At 37.7% G+C, this 21,743-nt stretch overlaps 1 protein-coding gene across 2 annotated transcripts; it reads left to right on the top strand.

The window, feature by feature from the left end:
* Positions 1 to 173: 173 nt before the first annotated feature.
* UBE2D3 (ubiquitin conjugating enzyme E2 D3) lies at positions 174 to 20,901 on the top strand. 2 transcript variants are annotated; one of them, XM_019470569.1, is made up of 8 exons: positions 176 to 823; positions 13,899 to 13,962; positions 14,048 to 14,079; positions 16,835 to 16,912; positions 17,644 to 17,749; positions 19,077 to 19,170; positions 19,702 to 19,751; positions 20,796 to 20,901. In XM_019470569.1, the coding sequence occupies exons 1-7, from the start codon at positions 776 to 778 to the stop codon at positions 19,748 to 19,750; spliced, it is 471 nt and encodes a 156-aa protein (XP_019326114.1). In that variant the 5' UTR covers positions 176 to 775; the 3' UTR covers position 19,751; positions 20,796 to 20,901. The 2 variants fall into 2 exon arrangements, with proteins under 2 accessions (XP_019326115.1, XP_019326114.1); XM_019470570.1 differs by lacking the exon at positions 19,702 to 19,751 and having other exon boundaries at positions 174 to 823.
* Positions 20,902 to 21,743: the final 842 nt, after the last annotated feature.

Raw genomic sequence — 21,743 nt, 5'->3', positions numbered from 1 at the left:
TGCACAATCGGAGCCGGGTGGAGTAACTTCGCGGCTAACTCGGAAAAAATGCCGAGGTGATGAAAGTTTTTTGGGTTTTGGTGGGGGTTTTTTTTTGTGGTTTTTTTTTTTTTTAACCTCTCCCAGGGAAGAAGGTTCCCGGGGGCGGCGCGTTTTTTTTTTTTTTAACCTCTCCCAGGGAAGAAGGTTCCCGACGTGGGGTCGCGCTTGGGCAGCTTTAGGGTTTCTCGGCGGCAGCGCTTCGGGTTTGGGAATTGCTGGAATGTAATGGCAAACGCGATGGGAGCGCAGTGGCGTTACCGGGAAGTCGCTGCTGATCTGTGCTCCTACGCGAACTACGTGGAGCATTTACGTATTTCGAGAGCTGAGAGGAGTTTCTTGGTCATCTCGTAGCCTGCCAAGATGGCAGAAAGTCAGTGTGTCCTGAAATCGGTGAACTAAACTTTGGTGCACAAAACGCCTTTTATAGTCGGTGTCTAAAGTTTGCCACCTATTAGTCTTACTGTAATGTCACATCTCTTTGGCAGTGCTTGTGGGCATATTATAGTCAAAATGAGGTTATTTATAATTTATTAGTGAAAGGATAGTTCTGTTATCCCTGAAAATTTTAAATCTGTTCTGAATTAGTGCTAGCTAAATGAATTGTCTTTCAATTATGGCTACGCTCTCACAAGAATTTCAAAACAATTCCTTTTGAATCTGCCATCAGAACTTGTTCCCCTGTATTAGCGGATGATATCACTTGAGTTGAAACACAGCTAGGATACTCCCTGGTATGCTTTGTCATCAACTCATGCTTATGAAACACATTCAGGCGCTGCAGGTAAGAATTTATTGTCACATATAAACTGAGGCAAACCCCCACTTACGTAGTAATCTGGTGGTCAAAACCTTAAAACGATTCAGCATGACTCTTGAATCAATAAGTCGTATCTTTGACTTCAAGGTTTTGGCCTGTTGTGTGCAGTCTCTTGTCCTGTATTGGTCCTTACGCTCTGTGGCACTGTGTAGTAGCAAGCTTCTTCCTTTACCCAGTGCTGGAGTTTAGGATTGGTGAGGTGGTTGGGTTAGGGTTCTTTTATTATTTGTTTTTGGGTTTTGGTTGGTTTTTTTTTTTTTTTTGAAGGTGCTATTTTTAATCAATTTAATCACACCATGCTACAAGATACACTTGCAAATTCACATAGGGTTTACAGTTTTGATTTTGTATTTGTCAACCTGGAAAGTGATGTTTTGCTAGACTGAAACCGTTGCTTGCAAGTTGCTTTCTTCCCAGACATGGTTTCCAATACGAATGTTTACTGGGATTGAGGCTGAAATCCAAAAATAGCAGGGCCAATTTTGTAAGAAGGTGGTTGTGAATTTAGATTTTAATTTTGCCAACCGGTAAAGCCAGAGAATGGCACTCTGTCACTGGTGAGTTGGGGTCCCCTGTCTTCCAATCGTAAGGTCACAGATCAGACCTTGAAACTCTCTGCTTCCTTGTGGTACATTGTTGGCACTAGATCAGAACAGGCTAAAGAGAGACCAGGACCTCAGAACATTGTAATCACACATAGCTGATTTAGTCTGACTTGCGGTATTACCTGTCAGAGCTAGAATTCATTGTCTCCTGCAGCAGATGACATCCCAAATGCACCGGTGAAGGTATTTTCAGTCTGTTTGGCCGACCCTCTCTTTATGGACTTGACGTATCAAGCAAAATAAAATTCTTTATTATAGTGGGTAAATCAGACTTTCAGATTGTCTTAGTGTGTGTAAATTTAATCTTAAGTATGTTACACATTCAGAATACACAACCCCTACTTAAAACATAACTGACAAATTCTACTTTTGGCTTGGGAATGAAAGCGCATGAGTATTTGTGCATTATGTGTTGGGTTATCTACTTCTGGAACACCCTTTATAAAGCTCTCTTCAAACTGAAGTAGGTGTCAGGTACATAGCCAGTCTCAGAAAGATTATGTTATGCTGGAGCTCATCATCGTATCTGTGCCATCTGCCCTGAGGGTAGCCTGCATTGGATTGGCAAAACTCTGGTTGTATTGATACGGCTTGCTTTGCACACCAGTGGCAGTTGTTTTATTGTAACAAGTGAGTGCTTTTGCCATGGAATAATGTGAACCTACATCTTAATTTTAACTGTTTCCTTTCCTGAGGATGACATTTTTCCCAAATTATCATAAAGGCAGTGAAACAAATTCATGTTGATTTATGAGCTTGTATCTAAATGCTTGATACATGCTTGTGGCACATTGTCTTGGTCTGAAGTGTCGAGTGGTACCCGCTAAACGCATATCCCATAATTGCTGCAGCACGTTGGCACTTCCGGTTCAAATCACGATGATGATCATCTAGTAGTAGGGAAACATTTATGTAGGAGTAGGGAATTGGGGAATGCGTTAAATTGAGAAAACTTGGGAACATTACATCATTGATATACATCCATTTTATCACTGCTATATGCATCCATTAAAGCGAGGTAGTATAAAAGGCCTAAGTGGTGATCTTGGTAGGCTAAAAATAGTTAATACAGGAGATGTATGCATGAAATGTCTCGTCTGTGAAATCCTTAAGAAAACTTGTGCCTGCTGTGGTCTATGCCCATTTGGTTAAGCATAGCACAAACCAGCATCATTATGTCAGGGTATTTTATTAGAAAATCTTAAGTGGAGTTGGCATCCTGAAAGCTGAAGGTGCCAAAACTATTTATTGCTGCTTAAGTACAGATAGAAGGCTTCCATTGACAGTGGTGGAGTGGAGACTAAATAACTATTTTCCTCATGGCTATAGCCTCCAGCACTATTCCTAGATGTATAATTAATTGCAACTTTAACCCCACTCCTCCACATGCTCGTAATAAGAAATGCTACTAACCCTGGAGATATCCATAATATTTTTCAGAGATTGGATGTAATATGCAGCAAAGAAGGCAGCATGGAAGTCTGCATTAATTTAACCAAAGGTGTAGCTTTTGTAGACGTGATTCAGTTAAAATGTTATAAAGCCTGCTTATTACTTTTGTTTTAAACTGCTACTCTTCTCTTCTGAACTTAGTATGAAATTTTAAAAAAATAGCTTAACTAGAAAAAGCTGTTTGGAATTGAGTTTTCTTCTCTAGATGAAACCTATGATACTTTATTTTTGCAGGCAGTCTTGGATTTGGTTTGCTGGGCTTATTCAAAGTAGTTAACTAACTTGAAGCTATGTGATTGATCTTATGCTTTGAGTGAATGTCTAGAAATAAGTCTGGATTTGTCTGTTTAGGGGCTCAGAAAGTTAAGATTAACTAGCTAATGAAATGCAGTTGATGTAAGCTTAGTTAAAATGCTTTAAACCTTTGTGAATGCTCTCTGTATGTATTGAATTACCTTTTTTATTTTAGTTAATTCACCTTAACTATTTTGAGGATCCAGGGGTAGACTAAGTCTTGCTTCAAGTAGATAATGCAGTGCACCTATGGCACTCTGGTCAGAAGAGTCATGTTGAGCCAGAAGGCAGTGGTTGATTTTAAATCATGATTTCAGTAATGGAGTTTGGGAAGCACTAGTATCAAAGAATTTCAGTGTTAATTTTAAGTAAGAATAAAATTATTTAGCATCAGCTGAAAGCTGTCATCACTTAAATTCTGTTAAAAATTTAGCTTATCCAAATAGTCGGAAGTGACATTTATACTATGAACCAGTCACTTTTTATGAGAGGAAAATTGATGCTTCCTTAACTAGAAAGTTTGGACTGCAGTAACTTAAAGATTTCTACTGTTAATTGGGTACTGTGCTTGTGAAACAAGTTTCCAGTCAGCATGGATCTTTAAATGTGTGCATTGGGATGGGGGGAGAAGGGGATCATAATCTCGCTTAAGTAATTTAGAGAACTTCAGAGATCAATATTCCATTAGATGGGTACTTCCTGCATACCTTAAAAACAGAGTTCTCCAGTATGTTAAGGATTTGGGTAGGATAATGTACGGGGTAAAAAGGTTGTCCAGCCAACATTTTCTTTATGATCATTCCAGCTTTTAAAGATCTGGTTTTGAAAGTAAGCCAATGCTTTTGCTATTATTCCCTGCTTGAGTTTCTTCTACAGAAGAGCTGATGTAGAACTCTGCCGAATGAGCTCCCTTCAGCCGCCTCCCCAGTCTGTAACCAGCTTTGAAGCACTGATGCCTTTGTGCTCACACATTAATGGGTAAAGGAGGGGGGAAGGATGTAAACAGCTGTAAGTAGCAGCTGTTGAATACAGAGCAGTAAACTGCCCCTTGCCAAAGGCATCTCTGGTCCTTGTGGAATGAACCTCTAGCCTGGCATCATCCCCTACCTGCGGATGTTTTCTCTGCATCCACTGGGTTGAACTGCTGAAGGAGAGAGAGGATCGAGGTTCTTAACCTTGTCTGAGATGTCAAGTGACAGCTGGTAAGGAGGAGTGGAAAAGGGTAGAGCTTTTGTGTAATTCAGATTAGGGCATTGATACGCGATCTCCGATAAATCTTTCTGTTGCAAATATTAAGCTTTTGCCACTTTAACTGTCTGCCCTGTGTTCTTGTATAGGTCCCTCCCCTGTGCATCAGAGCTGGCAGATGGGAACGTGTGGTCTGCACTTCAGCATTAGGTCTGATATCTCAGTATAAGCTGACTTTTGTTGATATTTTAGGCTAAGATGCTGTAGATTACATTGGAAAGGCTGAGTTACAGGCATGCATTTCCTCCTGTGACCAATGTGATGTAGTAACCTGCCGGTATAATATGCAGAAAAAAATAAATTAGGGTAAGAAATTAAACCAGCAGTGAGAGTGTATATATGAATGCAGTCAGTAGTGCATTTTTATATGCAGTTGCTTTTTGTCAAGTTGGCTTTATCAGAAGAGAGTCTTAAACTGTGTTGAGTTGCACGTGCTGGACAGTTTTGTAAACTTCTTGAATCTAAATTTAAACCCTCAAACTCTAAATGGAAAGTACAGGAGCTTTTTTTAAAAAAACTTTCACTTCAGTGGGCTTTTTATGGGGCACTGATCTGATACATTAAATGTGGTCAGTTGTTGGGGAAGCCTTGCAAAAAAAAAAAAATCAGTTAAAATTATATTCACAAGTTTAAATTGGTGTTTATGCCTTTGGCAACTCTTCGTAAAACACTTGGGTGTAGACACGGTTTAATACTGAAAAATGAGCCAAACAGAGCATTGCAGGATTCGGGACTGAAAGCTAAATAGATAGAGGGGATTTTTTTTATGTTGTTTAAACATTGTTCAGAGCCTTCTTACTGACAGTAAACTTCAGTATTAAAATTTTGTGTAAAGGAAGCCTTTGTTCTGAACCTCATCCCTTTGAGATGTGTGATATGCTAGACATCTTCGAGATCTCCTGCAGTTTTTTCCAGTGTAATTGTGATGGGTTTTTATTCTGGTTTTAAGAAAGCAAGATGGGAGGATTGCAGACTGCTTTGCAAATGTTAGGGCCCAGTAAAAAAAGGAGGAGACAAATGTTTAATCCTTACCACAAGCATCTGGACACCAGAGTTGCAAGCTGAACTGAGTGCAGATGCTAAAGTGCTTTAGGTCTTGCTGATGGAGGGCATGAGGATTGTGTTAAGTGCTCAGTTAACTTTATAGCGAGCTTTCTCTGTAACCTGGAGTTAGGTTGGTCAAGTGCTCATCACTTCTGTGAGCTCTTCCAAGAGCTCTTTTCGGTTTCTAGTAAATATGAGTGTCCTGCTCTAAGGTAGTATTTCCCAACCTTTGCTGGCCTATTTGAGTAGTAATGACAGGTAATTCTCTAAATCAGATAACTGCAAACTTTGTTTTTCCTTTTAGCCTTAGTTTTAATTTCTTCTTGCCTTGAATAACATAGGAGAATCTCCTGAATGACAATTTGCCAGACAAGCAATGGCCCCCTTCCATTCCCCTAATTCAGGTTGCAGTCTGTTCATAATGTGCTTTTAAACACTATTTCCTTCATCATCTTTTTTTTTTTTTTTTTTTTAGCTTTTTAAAGACCCTTGTGGACATCAGTGTAGATAGCTGAGGTGGAACTCAACTGTAAGAGCAGCTGCACTGCAGAAGCAGGTTTTTTTGGGTTTTTTTTACGCTCTGTTGGCTCAGTGTGAGCTGATTTTGTGTGTAACTGTACCTAATCCTATAGACAGGCCCTTAGTTTTGCATCTCTACCACTAGCTGTTCAAAACACAAAACACAGAAGGGTAGTTATACACAATAGCATAATATGATAGGGTAATTGTACAGCTGTAGATAAGCTAGTATAATCATCCCCACATAGTTGTGTTCGTAGAATATACCCCTATGGTATATTACAATAGCTTTCACATGTATCTTTGGATTCATACAAAACATGGACTGGTAAAAGTCAAGACAGCTTTTTAAAAGGAGAGCTGATTTTCAGAGTTCATTAGGTTAAATAATTAAATTTCAGGATAATATATCAGACTACTTCCAAACAATGAATTCACCACACTGATTACAGATGTGGTGTTATTTGTTAGAATATTAATTTGATAACTTTCTGTTATACGATCCTCTTTTCCATACATTTCCTTGAGAACATGGAGAATTCGTGTACCTTTATTTGGAAAGTGCAGACTTACCAAGGTTAAATGCCCAATTCAGGCCACTTGTGATTTCTACAAAAACTTGTCCCATACGCTACCAGTCCCCAAAGTTGTTGTTTGTGTAGGCTTGGAAAACTCTAGGAGGCCTCTGTCACATTGAGTCCAGGGCAGTGTGCATACAGATGCTGCTTCTGGTTGATGTGTCAAATGCTGGTGGCTGAGGTTCTGCTGTATGTTACTGTGTCCTTGACAAGCTGCGGGGCAGCGTGTTGGAAGGTTCTCCTCTCACGTAATGCTGCCAAACCCCAGCATCTAATGAGTGTTAAGCTGGCATTTGTGTGAAATTGTCTATCACAATGCCAAAATCTCATTTCTGAGTGGTAGCCATCAGGCCACAGTGCCTTACTTTGAATATAAACTTCTTTCCAAGTGCATCACTTCACATTTGTCTATACTGAATTTAATCTGTCCCTTCATTTCCCAGTCATTCTGTTTCATTTAGCTAGGTGCATCTTGCTGCTTCTCTTGTGGCCTGTTTACACTAGTTACCCTCTTCTCTGAGGGCTGCATTGTAGTCCTGGGTTACAGAACCAAAGATCAGTGTGGTTCTTGCAGGAAGAACCTGCAAGTGAAAAGTATGCTAAGTTTCAGGGTCCGATATTCAAAAGCTTGGAAATGCCAGAATTCAAATACCTGGTTATCATTGATAGGTAGTTAATGAGTGCTTCACTTCACACTTTTCCCTTCAGCATACTGTAGTCAATGTGCACAGCCCTCATCCTACACTGAGCATATATGTTTTAATAACGCTGTTATTTTCAGGGAATGGTAATTATTATAATACCTCAGAATTGATGTGTGTAAAGCAGTCAGATTTTCTTCATCTTGAATAAGACAGCTGCTGTGGGTTTTGATTACTTTGGAGGAAACAAGCCATACCTTTGAGTACAAAGCACAACTATAGGTGTGTAGTTGCCACCTTTTTTGTAAGTTGGTTCTGAATGCCTTTAGTGAGTGACCAGGAAAGCAAAGTTGGTAACTGAGCTTCTTTTCCAGTCAGAGCTGTCCAGCTTAGAGGTGAACTCTGCAAAGGGTTGGAATACAATAGAGAGCCATTTTAGCTGCGGTAACTCTGAAATTTGCTGAAAACCATTACCTACATTGTACACCTTCCAAATTTCAGAACAGATGAGAAGAGCTGTAGACAATGGTCTCATTCACAAAGGGCTTGTGTGCCAAAAGGTAGGTTCTTCGAAAAGATAGTGTGTAGTCATCTGAGTAGTTTGTATCACAGTCCAAGCACACAAAGTGACTTAATTACAGTTGCACAGCAGTCTGGCATTTCCTTCCTTGAGTGCAAGGCTTAAAACATTAATATTTCTTACATTTGTGTTCTAATATACCATTATGATATTGACACTAGACATTGTACAAACAATATGCAGTGTGTAGCCTGAAAAATTTAGTACTAAAGGCTTGAGAAAGGAGAACCATGAAAAGTAGAACAGGCAGAATGATCAAGATAGGGACAATCACAACTGTTACATTCCTGGTCGTGTTTTGGGTTTCTTAAAAACTGTTCTGTGCTCTTTGGCCCTCACTGTTTTCTGTGACTGCTGTTTGTGTGTTTTCTCTGCATATTTGCTCTAATGTCTTTTTTTTTTAAAATGACAGGAACATACATGTTTCTGTATTATGCACTGTCATTATACATTGTTTTTATCCATTTATTGTTAGCCAAAAGGCCAGCTTGTTTGAAACTGATAATGTTCTGCTGGTTACACTTGTCTTGTGATGCGTATTGTGCCATTGCTTTCTTATTCAGCTTAGAAATCCACATTCAGTGTTCTTTCAAACTTATTTTCTGCTTCCAGGGGTAATTAATTTTCATGCTGAAACAAATGTTGCAAATGCAGGTGTGTGGGATGAGGCACACACCAGTTCTTTGCTGGTTGATGCTTCTTAATCTTCAAACAGGCTTAAATGTTCTACCCCTCCCTTTATAGCTGTTTCCAGTCCTTCCTTCTTTTTTAAAGCTGTTTTCAGCTGTGAGCTAATGAGTAAGACTAATGCAGTGATGAATTTTTGGATGCTTAGAGTTTGAAATATCCTGTTTGTCACAGACAACATTAGACAAGCACTTAATAAATGTTGATTTTTGTTTGGCTTAAGTGTTGGGGTTTTTTTCCCTTTTTTTGTTTAAACTTCTGATTTAACTGTGTATCACCTTTCATGCCCTCCAAGGTAGAAGGAGTTATTGTCTGGAAACTTGAAGCAAATTAACCCCATTTTTTTCCATTATGCTTTCCTGACTACAAACCAGAAAGCTGCAATATATGATACTAACAAATAATTGTGTTACAAACCAATATTAAATCTAACTGTGAGTTTATGCCTGTGGAGGAAAATGAGTGATCTTCTGTCACTCTGGTAGGAGTGATCTTCTGCCACTCTGTATTTAAGTCAGCTGCTACTATCATTAAAAATAAGCCCTGGCTATTTCCAGCTTAAACTAGAAAACTGTAGCAGTTGTGCCACAGGGAGTATGAATTCTGACAAACGGGAAGAAAAGGAGCTGACACTGATGCTGCTCTACTTGGTACCTTGCAAGAAGGCAGCTGGGTAGGCGTCATGCTGTCATTTCTTACTGAATTTGCTGAGACCTGAAAACTTCTGTGAGAAAAGCAGCTAGTTCCCTTAAATATTTTCCTTCACTGTCTTGCTCGTGCATATTTGGATGAGGTATCCTTTGTCATTCTTTAAATTTTCTTTATCCTTTAAATGACTTCTGTAATCTTTTAAATAGCTGGTAGAGAGGAGTTGTTTGAGGTTTTTTAGCAGCTTTTCTGTCAAAAAAAAAAAAAGACACTTTTGTGGTTTATAATAGGATTGTAGTCTTGCATTCACACTCGCATGTCAATGTTTTGGATCCTCACTTGAAGCATAAGTCATATTTTCTATGTTAGTTATGATTATATTTGTGCAAAACAAGCAGATTAGTTAGCTTTTCTAAGCATTTTTTGTCTTGAAAATACTGGTTTATTTTTTGTTAGCTTTTTGATGAATTTATGGAGAAAGAGAAGAGAGAAGATGAAGAATGGGGCTGTTTCACCAATAAAACTACACCTTGCTGTAGACTTAATGTGAAACTGGCAGAAGACATGGTGCTGAATTTGTGTTGAAGTGGTCTGTTGCAGTGACGGGTACTGTTGCTGTATTTCCAGTTATCTCTGTTTTCCAAAACTCTGTTGCAAAATTGTACATGTTTTGCTTCTCCTATGTGCTACATCGCTGTTGTCCTCTAACACTAGCATTGGCACTTACTCCTTAAACAGTGTTTAAATCTGTAAAATGCTAAGTGACTAATCATCCTTGTGGAGAGGTAGGAAATATCACAACTTTATATTTGGAAACTGGGACACAGAAATGGTGATATGCTGGAGCTATAACGGAAACCTCTGGCAGTGCCAGAGACTACTAGTCACAGTTGTAATTCAGGACGAATCCTTTCCGATAGGCATGTAAAAGCTCAATCTGAACCAAATTTGGCTTATTGTTTCTATGTAAAGTCTTTGGAATTTGCTCCTTGGGAATTTATATGTTTTTTCTTAAGCCACCTGTAAAGTGAAAAAATACAGCAGCTGACTCCAGGAAAATGTGGGCCCTACTTTGGGGATTTTTAAGAAAGTTTGGGATGTAACTTAGTACCTCTTGACAGAGGGGATTTTTAAGAAAGTTTGGGATGTAACTTACTTAGTACCTCTTGACAGAGGAAAGTGCTACTGAAACTGAATGTAAACAAAAAGAAGCAAAGTTGGAGATAGCAAGTATTGCAGCAGAAGGAATATTAGAAGCATAAAGTCCGTCCTTATACGTAGAAAATTTACAGAAAAATGCTTGGGAACACTTCTTAATTCTAAAATACTAGTTAAACTCTGCTTTATAAAATGAAACTTAATGTGGTCTTTACCTTCTTGGTGAGAAATAGGTGAAAGCAGGGGAATGATTATGAGCTGATTTCCTAAAAGTTATTTTTTCAATCGGCTCGTGGAAATGATGAAGCTTAGTTTTGATGTTAGAAATTTTTTTCAGATTAAATATTTTCCTGTTACCGAATAGTCGGTCTTGATTGCTAAGATGAGAAGGAAGGTCAGGTTGTGTTTCTGCTGCTGAGTGGGAAGCTTTAAAAAAAAAAAAAAAATAAAAAAAGCTCCTCCCTTTCCTTGAATGAAACACTTCAACTGTGCTCCACATATCACAGCCCATCTGCCTCTGCTTGTTTAGTTTCCTGTTATTCCAGTTTGCCTGTTGGATTCAGCAGAGTTGTAGCTTTCAGAACGAGGCACTTTTTACAGTTACACAGAGAGAACTTTCCGCTCCCTTGTTGCAAAAAGCTTCCCTCCTTTTGTGTAGATGTGACGTGTTGCACACTTAACAGGGAGGCGAAATAGGTCTGGTGTTACTGTAAGCAGGCAAAGCTTGCCGATGTTTGTTTCGTGTTTGCCCGAATTCTTCCACACCACTTCACACTCTGCTGGAGCAAACAGCTTTACTACAAATTTTACTCTTCTGACCACAGTACCTAAGAGGAGCAACTACAAGAATGTGTGCCACCTCAGCTTTTTTTTCTTTCTGAATTTAGTGGGTAAATTACTTCCTCTGTGGTTGAAATGCTAAGTGGTGTATCATGTGTTCCTAACCTTATCTGTATTTTGAACTGCTTTGCTTATCACAATTAGGGTTTTTTACTGAAGTGTTTTGGGCCAGACAAAACTTTAGTCCTTTAGCTTATGAAAATCACTGCTTGTTTGCTCTCTAGAACTGTTCAAGTGGTTAAAAGGGGTAACTCTGTATGGACACGTATTTTGAAGCGACTGGAGACTGGAATATTAACACTCATGTGTTTCAGCTTGTAAATTATTCTTAATATTACTGAAGGGTTTTTTGCACAAATTATTCACTGGAACTTACTAAATTCAATATTTGTCTTACATTTGCAATCCTACTTATTTGCTTTCCCTGGTTGAATTATTGATAAACTTTACATTTCCTGCTGTGTTAAATACCTTATTTTTATCTTGAGTACTGACTTCTTGTTTCTCTGAAGATAGTAGTACCTTTTGAAGAGCTCTCTAGTCTAATGCACATACCTCTGACAGTCCACTTTATGCTGATCTTTTCTTGTTCTTGTGTTCGTGCTACTAATTTTTATAATTTTCATAAACTGCATGAAGAGCCTTCTCATAGTTCCTAGTCCCTGTGATAGTTTTAACAAAATAGGATCTGATCTTCTTCCCCGATTAAATCAAATAATACAGTAATAACTACACAACTACATTAAAATAGTAACATTTGTGTCTTTCTGCTTATTCCATTGCTACCACTTATTTTAAGGGACAAAATACCTTTTTTCTCTCAGATTTTGGAAATGATTGATCATTCTTAGAACTGGAAAATATATTTAGATGAGAAATAAGCCTGATTAGCAAAACCTCCTGTATTTGTTTTATGGAAAAAAAAAAAACCCACCCTGAAAATTTAAAAAAGCTTTCTATCTGAAGGTTCTTTTACATTTCTTGTTTGCCTTTACATGGATAATGTAAATCTAACTTAACAATTTTTTCTGGAAGGTGCTGAACAACATATGGACCTAATAAGTGATATTTCATGGCAGAAATAAGCCTATCACAGGAACCCCCAATAATAACTGGGAAGTGTAGAGAAATGCACTCTAAATGGATTTACTGTGATGATCTGGAAAGAGCTGTTGCCCATGCTTCTAAATAACAGCAGCAGTGAAATGAACCATAATATTAACTTCATTGTGCCATTGCTTATTGAAACTGATACAATTCCATTTTACAAAACAGTCTGATTCCAGAGCAAAACTGAAATCTGGTTAACTGGAAAGTTCATCAAAATTAGCATGTGTAGGGAGGGGAAATGTGGGACTAAGTTTTCTTGGTGGGTTGGGGGGGGTTTTGGGGGGTTTTTTTGAATGTATGGATTTCTACATGTTGAAGTAGTGTTATTCTCTCTGTGTTTGCAGGAGCTATCATCTTACCAAAGAACAAGGTGTTTAAGTTACAGGGAACGTAATTTTTTTTTCCTCATTTTGTGTTGGCTTACACTTAGTAAATTTTTATCAAGTGCAGAATTTGTGAAACTTCAAGGATGTACATTAGGATCTTCCCAGGCAAAACAGTTAGCTGTCTGGTCCAAATACACATGTGTTTCCAGTACAATAGGTATGCCTGGGTTTTTTTAAATGTCTGACAAAATAATGGAGAGTTCTTGTTTTAATGGCTTGTATAGACTTGCAGCAAAATAACTTGTGTGCAACTGTTAATATATGGGAGAGGGACTGAAGGTTTTCCCTTTTCTCATGACTTCTAGATGCCTTGACAAGTGCAGATTTATAGAAGCTCCTGAAGCCGTTTTTAGATTCAAAAGAGAGCAGGGAAGAGGGAACGTATCTGTTACATACTTCAACTGAAAGTATAAATTTAATTTTAAAAGACACTGTCCAAACAAGTAACTTGCAGAGCGTTTAAACAAATTAATGCTGAGCTGCTTTGATTCATCACAGCAATCTTGATACTACACAAGGAATCCTCCATCTGAAGTTTCTGTTTTCGTTCCCTCTGTAATGGGGGAGGGAGGGAACTGTTTCTGCAGCTCAGTTATTCAGGATTTTGAAGGCATAATTGTATTAAATGTGAAGTTTAAAATAAAAAATGCAGATATTTTGCCTGATTCCCACACTTGTCAGGCTCTTAATTTTCCTGTCTACTTTAATCTCTTTTAAGATACGTCTGCTGGAGGTAGTGGGGAAAAGGAAACCGAGTTTGTGTTGTTTTTTTTTTTTCTTTCTGTTCTGAGTTTTAATATCAGATGTTAAATACATAATGCTTTCTGTTTCATGAAGACTCATCAATAGCTTTCTCTCTTCCCACTTCGGGCTTCTCTAGCTAAGACTGAATCCTTGAAAATCTTGATCGGAAAGTGGTTAGACTTTGCCCACTTCAGGCTCTGTGTCCTGCTCTTCTTCCTGTCCCTTCTTCAGCAGGGGTGTCTGTACAGTAGTGATATTTATTTGGAAAAGCATAGTCATTGTGGCTGTTTACCTTCATAGCTGGCTTTGGTGGTCGTTGTCTTCTACAAAGACGTTTTTGATACTGATGTAGTGGTTCTAATAGTTGTTACTGGACGTTATTCTGTGTTTGTATATGGAAAAACTGTTAAAGGTTTTTGCTGGACATGAAGTAAAAATGGCCGAGTTCATTAGCGTTCCTTCTCTGAACAGGTTTTTTTGTTTGTTTGTTCTTTTTTTCCTAAAGGAACTTAGTGACTTAGCCCGTGATCCTCCAGCACAGTGTTCAGCAGGTCCTGTTGGAGATGACAGTAAGTAACCTTAAGTTTTATGTTTTGCTCTGCTAACTCAAAGCATATCATGCATAGATAATAATGCGGAGTTTTTCTTTTGTAGTGTTTCATTGGCAAGCCACAATTATGGGACCTGTAAGTATTCTAATTCTTGTGATGTAATATTAAACTAGTAGTTCTTATTCAGGTGGAAACTGTGGGGTTTTTTGTTTTACTTTTTTTTTAACTCTCCTTATCAGGCTTTAGTTCTAGAGATACTCCTTACAGTAACAGAAGAGGAAGGGGTGGGGGCGGGGAATCAGTCTGATGATGATTATTTTATTGCTGGAACGTTTTATGAGGACATGTATTTCAGCTGAAATGATCTCTAGAGCAACGTTAGGCATTATCACTTAATATCTAGAGACTTTGTTTGCATTTAACTTTTTCTAAAGTTTGAATCTTGCATAAACTTTGTACTAGGAGCTGGTCCCAGTGTCAGGAATTAGTTGGGATGCTTTTGTGTGGATCTTAGAACAGAACAGGGCGTCCTTATTCAGTCTGATGTCACGCACTGAGATCTTGAATACTTTTAGGAATGGAGGGGAAAAAGTCACTGAAATGTGAGGTTCCAGTTATGACTGGAGGAAAAAAGTCTGTGTTAAATATTCAGTAAGCATCTGAAACCTGAATGTGACTTTTTCATTGTTAGAGTAAAGAAGGCAAATGTTTGCCTTTACTGAAAACATAACCTGCAAACACTTGACATCTGGAGTTCTCAGGGCTGGTTATCTATATTTAGAAAACAAAACCTTCTGTAACTTGAGAAGACATACTGGATGCCAGTAGACTTGCAGCCACAATGTGATGCTTCTGGTGAGGGTACAGAGTAGGAATTAAATATCACTGATGCTGAATTGCCCTGACTGTATATAGCTACAAGTGTGATTTTAGGAGATCGCTATGGAAAATGTGCTTATTAGAGGTTCACCTGACTGGAAAAATGGCTCTCCATTCCAAAGTCCCTGGTTCTCATTGATTATAACTAGGTGCCTCAAAGATAACTGTTTATAGCTATATTCATGCTTAAATGGCAAGGAATGTTCTGCACTATACTGAGTATGATTTTACGTGGCTGGTGTCTGCATGGTCGTAAGGTATTAAACATCAGTTGAATTTAAATTGGGATTATTATTTTTAGCTTCCCCTTCTGGTTTAATAAAGTACAGCTCCTTTTTTCCCCATATGGTTTTTGTGGTGTCAAAAGGTCTGCATTCCTGTTTCAAGATTGGGCAGTACCCTGACAGAAGTGTGGTGTTAGTAGTTCTAGTGTTCCTGTGGTGTTGCTTAGCGCCTTTAATAACAGACAAGGATTGTAGAACCAATCATCTGGCCTTCCACCTCTGCAGTAGGGTGTTATACAGGCTGTGATTTTCTTAGATAGGTGTAAGAGAGCTTGCATTGGTTTAACACATTCTAAGAGCGGTTTCTGTAACTGCTAAAAAGTATCCCCAGAATATGCACAGTAAAAGGGTTGCTTTCTGGCTCTTCCTCTATTGACCAAATACAAGAGGTTGTATCTTGATTGCTAGGTTTTCAGCAGAGATTGGGTAGGGTATAACCTACATGTTTTCAGGTTTGAGTCCCTTGTCTGGTGTTGCAGAATTTCATTTTCTGGTATTTAACTAAGTAAGATGTAGTTATTTCCTCACATTGGTGAAATGTTCTTGCAATTAATATAAAAATTCAATTTACAAATAATTATTCAGAAGTGTACTCTGTGTGTCTCAAATTCATTTTCCCTAGTCCTGAATCCAGAATTAAAAGCATTGTAGCCTTCAGGTTAAACAATGAAATTGTTAGCTCTATTTCAGAAATTTAGTTGTAGTTTCAAGTAAAAACTTCTTACATCTTTCTTCTCTTAACTAGTAACTTACGCAATCCCTATTTAGTCACTCCATTTATTCTCTGCTTACTATCAGCGTTTTTACTTCCACATGTTGCTTTACTGCTAATAATTAACGCCTGAATGAATTATCCCCATAATTGTTTCCTTGGAGCATGGAAATGTAAAATACTCTTCCATACTAGATTACAGTGAATTTCTAATACAGAAAGGGAGGAAGAATTCACTTCAGTCTTGATGGGGGTTTTTCATTTGATGGTGCGGGTTTTTTATTTTGTTTTTGTTATGGATTTTTTTGCAAGGAACAAGGAGTTAGCTGTGTATTCATAAGTTTTCTGCAGGGCTGTGCAATGCCTAAGGACAGGACTTAAGAGGGAATGGGAGGGCCTTAGAGGATTTCTAATACAGAAAGGGAGGAAGAATTCACTTCAGTCTTGATGGGGGTTTTTCATTTGATGGTGCGGGTTTTTTATTTTGTTTTTGTTATGGATTTTTTTGCAAGGAACAAGGAGTTAGCTGTGTATTCATAAGTTTTCTGCAGGGCTGTGCAATGCCTAAGGACAGGACTTAAGAGGGAATGGGAGGCCCTTAGAGCTGTCCATGGCCACTGTGAACTTGGGTGGTTGTAAAAAATAAGCTCCAAACACAGAACTTGAGGTTTTTGAACCTGACAGGACCCCCGCTCTGTTAACATTACTTCTCGGAGCTGTCTCAGAGGCATTTGGATGCTTTTGCCAAGTTGTCCTGAGTGGATTGTCAGAGAAGCTGCTTTCTATGAAGCATTAGCTTGGAGAGGTCCATACAGAGAGTGACCTGTATGTGTTCTGTATCGCTTACCTTAGGAAGTAGTAATTGAATTTTAATTGCATTTCTCTTGTATTGGTGGATTAAACAGTTCAGTTGTTTAAACAAATTTCCTCTCCTTTTATTTATTTAAAAACATCATCTTCGGTGATATTTAGTCCTAAAGATGATAACAGGAGAATTATTTGTTTGCTTTGACAGAATGACAGTCCATATCAGGGTGGTGTATTCTTCTTGACAATTCACTTTCCTACAGACTACCCTTTCAAACCACCTAAGGTAAGTATTGCTTTCTCATTTGTGAAATTAGTGCTCTTTAAAGAACCAAGTACAGGAGAGAAATTGTCAGCATCTGTGTTGAAGTGAGAACTTGACAATATTACTTTTCACGCATTCTTACAGTATATTAGATGGCTAGGTCCCCCTCTGACTACCACAAGAATTGGGTGTGTTAGCATATATTTTAGGAGCAAATTCATATATGTGAATTCTGAATGTCTTGGAATGATGTTTGGTTTTATTTCTGTTTTTCTTAATTGATAGGAAAACTCATTAGCTTTGTGTTACTATAGTGAAGATGGTATCTGTTAGAATTTGGCAGTAATTGTAAAATATGCTTTTTTTGTAGCTTTATCAGCCACTAGCATCATCTTCCAATTTTCAGTCAATACGAAAGCACACACTTGGAGTGACTGCGATGTTTGAAGTTCTTTAGCTCTGTGATAGCAGTGTTACTGTGGTTCAGGCGCTTCTGTTGGGTGTCTTCATCATGATACAGGCACCTGTGATTAAAACACAGCCTCATACTTGCCCTCTCTCTGTTTGAAATAGTGCCTGGTAATTGGAAACTGAGAGGTTGCAGCTTGGGTGCATTTCCATGAATTTGATGCAGTTTAACTGCTTAATCCTTTTCTTTTAGAGTAAACTGAATTGACTAATAGCTTGACTGAGAAGAAGGGGTGATGTCATTGTTGTCATAGACCGAAACACACTTTTTTTTTTTGTTGCAGGTTGCATTTACAACAAGAATCTATCATCCAAATATTAACAGTAATGGCAGCATTTGTCTTGATATTCTAAGATCACAGTGGTCTCCTGCTTTAACTATTTCTAAAGGTAACTTCCGTGAAGAAGAAATGTTTCCACCTTGTGTTGAATGCTGTGCTTTTAGCTTTGATTGTCTTGTTCTTACCCATTTCTTGATTTCCCTTACTCATTCTAGCATGTGTTTTGCCAATTTGATAATGATACCTTACTGCATTTTTAATGGATATTTGTTTTTTCTAACACCTTCTGCTACTTACTTGCTTCAGTATTCTTAGCAGAGCTTACTAGCTTGGTCCCAGAGGAATGTGCCAGCGTTTGGATTGAAACAGGCCTGTGGTGGTGTACTTGAGTTAAGGCTGAGAAAATGCTTGTTTGCAGCTGTCCATGTAGATACACACTTGCATATTAATTTAAAGATTAATTTAAAGTCAGTTTTTAATAATGAAATCTGCATAGTTTTTTGGCTGAGTCTGTCTGGAGTTACATGCAGAATTATATTGGTATATCTCTGTGGTAGATGAATAAAAGAAAACTGTTATTGATACATGTTGCTTTCTGCCACTGTGCACTGGCATTGTATTACATCATGAACTAAGCTTACTGATTCTGCTTCAGGATAAATTGATGTTGTGCTGCAATAGAAGCATTGTAGCTTTCCTCATTTTACTGTAGTAAATAACAGTTAATTCTCAAATATTTTCACGATGATCAAATTTTGTTTTGCCTCAAAGCCACTGGTCACTGTGACTTCAAAAGATCATCAAAGTGCTCCTTTGTCTATAGAACTTGTAATTCTTGTCTGTCCAAGGAGTAGGTTTGTGATTTGAATGTGGATTCCCTACATTTTAATGCTGTCACTATTGTTTTTCTTTCAAAGCTGCTGTGAGAGTAGAGGATGAAGTCCTCATAGCTGCCTACAATACTGTTACTCCTTTATTTTACAACGTATGTGTAGTTTTATTGTGCAGACTAGGGTATTGCTACCTTACATGCAACAGAGAAAGAATTCAGTCTCAATGTTTTTTTTTTAAATAATTTGAAGAAGTTCTAGTTTTAATGATTAAAACCATGGAATATGCTGATCATCAGAACACATAATAATGTGCTTTTGTTGGCTGCTACATTGCGTCATAGTGCAGGGGACAACAGTGCTGTTGTTGTGTGTGCTTACTGACAGCTGTAAGTATTGGGAAATAGGAAACATAGTTCTTACAAACTTTTAAGTCATTCTGGGCTTTTTATTTAGAGTGGGTTATAAATTTATTTTGGCGGTATATCAGGAAAAGGCTTTAGGTTCTTTCCTGTGTTGACATTGTGCTAATGCAAAGATCTGTGCTCCGTTTTTTCTGAGATTGTTGCTCCTGTTTTGCTATTGAGAATTCTTTTTTTTTTACAGTTCTCTTATCCATTTGTTCACTGTTATGTGATCCAAATCCAGATGACCCACTAGTGCCAGAGATTGCACGTATCTATAAAACAGACAGAGACAAGTAAGTACAGAGTTGCACAAGACTAATATTTTAACAAACTTTGTAAGAGTGCGTTGTCAGACAGCAGTTGTGTTGAGTGAGCCTTTTGTGAAAATCTGGGATGGAGAGAACTTGTGTCAAAGAAGTACCTATTCTTGATAGTACGTAATTTAAAAAAACAGGCTTAGTACCTTTGGAGTTGTGAGTGGAGATGACTATCTTTTTCTCACATGCGTGGCAGTATTTTGAAGTATGTATTGCCCAGTTTTTTGCTTACCATGCATAAATAGAATATAGTTAGATCTTCATTTTGAGGAAAAGATAGCTTTGTTATTTTGGTGCTTTCTTTGGGTAGCAGCTTGACCTTTAATTTTGGTGCTCTACTTGAAAAAAGGCATCATAACTTTTTTCCTATCTGTGTTGAAGCAGCTTATTTTTCCTTATGTGTTTTTAACATTTTGCACAGATAGAAAGAATTATATGAAGTAGACTTTGTTTGGTTTTTTGATATATATATATATATATTAATGCTAAATATACTTGTCCAATTAGGTACAATAGGTTAGCAAGAGAGTGGACAGAGAAATACGCTATGCTGTAGGGTAAGAATATCTGCACATTATGGTGCATTTAACAAAATGGAAACTTGTCAGCACTTGGGTGCTGCATGCTCTAAGGCACTGGATTAACTAACAGATAATGGATGCACCAGTTACTGAACCTGGATATTTAACAGCTTGGTCTGTGGTTAGTGTGAAATGTATTGGCGAGTCACTATTTCTCACAGATACTGCTCTTGCATGGCCAAAAAAAAAAGATAGTATGAAATAATTATCGAGTTTTGAGCCAGCTTTTCAACTTGTTCTGGTAAGTATTTACCCAGATTTTGTCAGAATTTCATTAAAAGTGATGCCCTGTAGCAGACCTCATGCGTAGACACGGGTGAATTTAGACAATCCAAATTTCAACTTTTTATTTTTCAGCAGTGTCTGTCTTCTACATATAAACTAGGAAAATGTATGGGGATTATGTTCTGCTTGTATAGTTGAAAATTAACTTCTTACTGACAAGCATGGAGTTAAGTATAAACTAATTGTCAACTCAATTCCTGTGGAAGTAGTGTACTTAAATAGTCTTTTAATGTCCTTTTTAAAAATTGTTTGAGCAGTATATTCATGTGGAAAGAGAGTATTAAGTGTGAAGAAATGCTTAGTGTTGTTTTACTCTAAAATGGGAAATTTGGCATTCTGTATCCAATGATACTATTAACCAAGTAATCTTTACTTATGGCATGTGATACTCTGTAATCTTTACTTAAGTACAATATTTAAACAAAACACTCCCCTTGCCTCTCCGACCCCAGGTGGTCTCTATTCCTTCCCCTTCAGTAGTTTTTCACAATAGACTTCTAGCAAATCTGCTTGTCTTGAATTTGAAGTGTTTCATATAAATTAGAGAATATCCTAGTTAGTCTAGGGAGGGATTTGTTCAGTTTTTTCAGTTCAATTATATCTTAGTATAGAAAGAGACTTCTCTTAGTGTGAAGAGAATAGGGAGATGGGGATAAAGTGATACTTAATCATTAACTGTTTAGGAAATCGTCATTTTCATGCTGACACTAATTCAATTCCTGTTTTTATTTGCAGGTACAACAGAATATCTCGGGAATGGACTCAGAAGTATGCCATGTGATGCTACCTTAAAGTCAGAATAACCTGCATTATAGCTGGAATAAACTTTAAATTACTGTTCCTTTTTTGATTTTCTTATCCGGCTGCTCCCCTATCAGACCTCATCTTTTTTTATTTTTTTGTTTACCTCCTTCCATTCATGCACATGCTCATCTGAGAAGACTTTAGTTCTTCCAGCTTTGGACAATAACTGCTTTTAGAATCTGTAAAGTAGTTAGAATAACCTGCATTATAGCTGGAATAAACTTTAAATTACTGTTCCTTTTTTGATTTTCTTATCCGGCTGCTCCCCTATCAGACCTCATCTTTTTTTATTTTTTTGTTTACCTCCTTCCATTCATGCACATGCTCATCTGAGAAGACTTTAGTTCTTCCAGCTTTGGACAATAACTGCTTTTAGAATCTGTAAAGTAGTTACACAAGAACAATTGACCAAGATTCAGAATTTTTTTTAATGGAGCATGTGTATTATGTGGCCAATGTCTTCATTCTAACTTGGTTATGAGATTAAAAACAAACATTCCTCACTGCTCTAACCGATACTGAAGATATCACCTGAAGGGGGGAGGGGAGATGGATGTTCATTTTTCTCCCATCAAAGAAGTAACATTGCTGTAGCAACATCCATCTTGTTCCAAACCTTCCAGTGTTAGAGAACTGAGGTTTTATTATACTTTTGCTCATAACTGATGTGTCTGGAGAATTGGTACTGAATCTATAGCATCAGCAGAACAGAAAATGTGATGTATCTTATGCATGTCAATAAAGGAATGACCAGTTCTTGTTTTACAGAGAATGGAAATTGGAAGTCAAACATCCCTTGTATTCCAAAATAGGGTCTAAGAACATTTTTGTAATTCATTTAAATTTTGTTAGGAGGCTTGGAGCTATTAGTTAATCTGT

The sequence above is a fragment of the Aptenodytes forsteri genome, unplaced genomic scaffold (assembly GCF_000699145.1).
Source record: "Aptenodytes forsteri isolate BGI_AS27 unplaced genomic scaffold, ASM69914v1 Scaffold93, whole genome shotgun sequence".
Taxonomy (NCBI): Eukaryota; Metazoa; Chordata; class Aves; order Sphenisciformes; family Spheniscidae; genus Aptenodytes; species Aptenodytes forsteri.
This window is presented reverse-complemented; position numbering and strand designations above follow the sequence as displayed.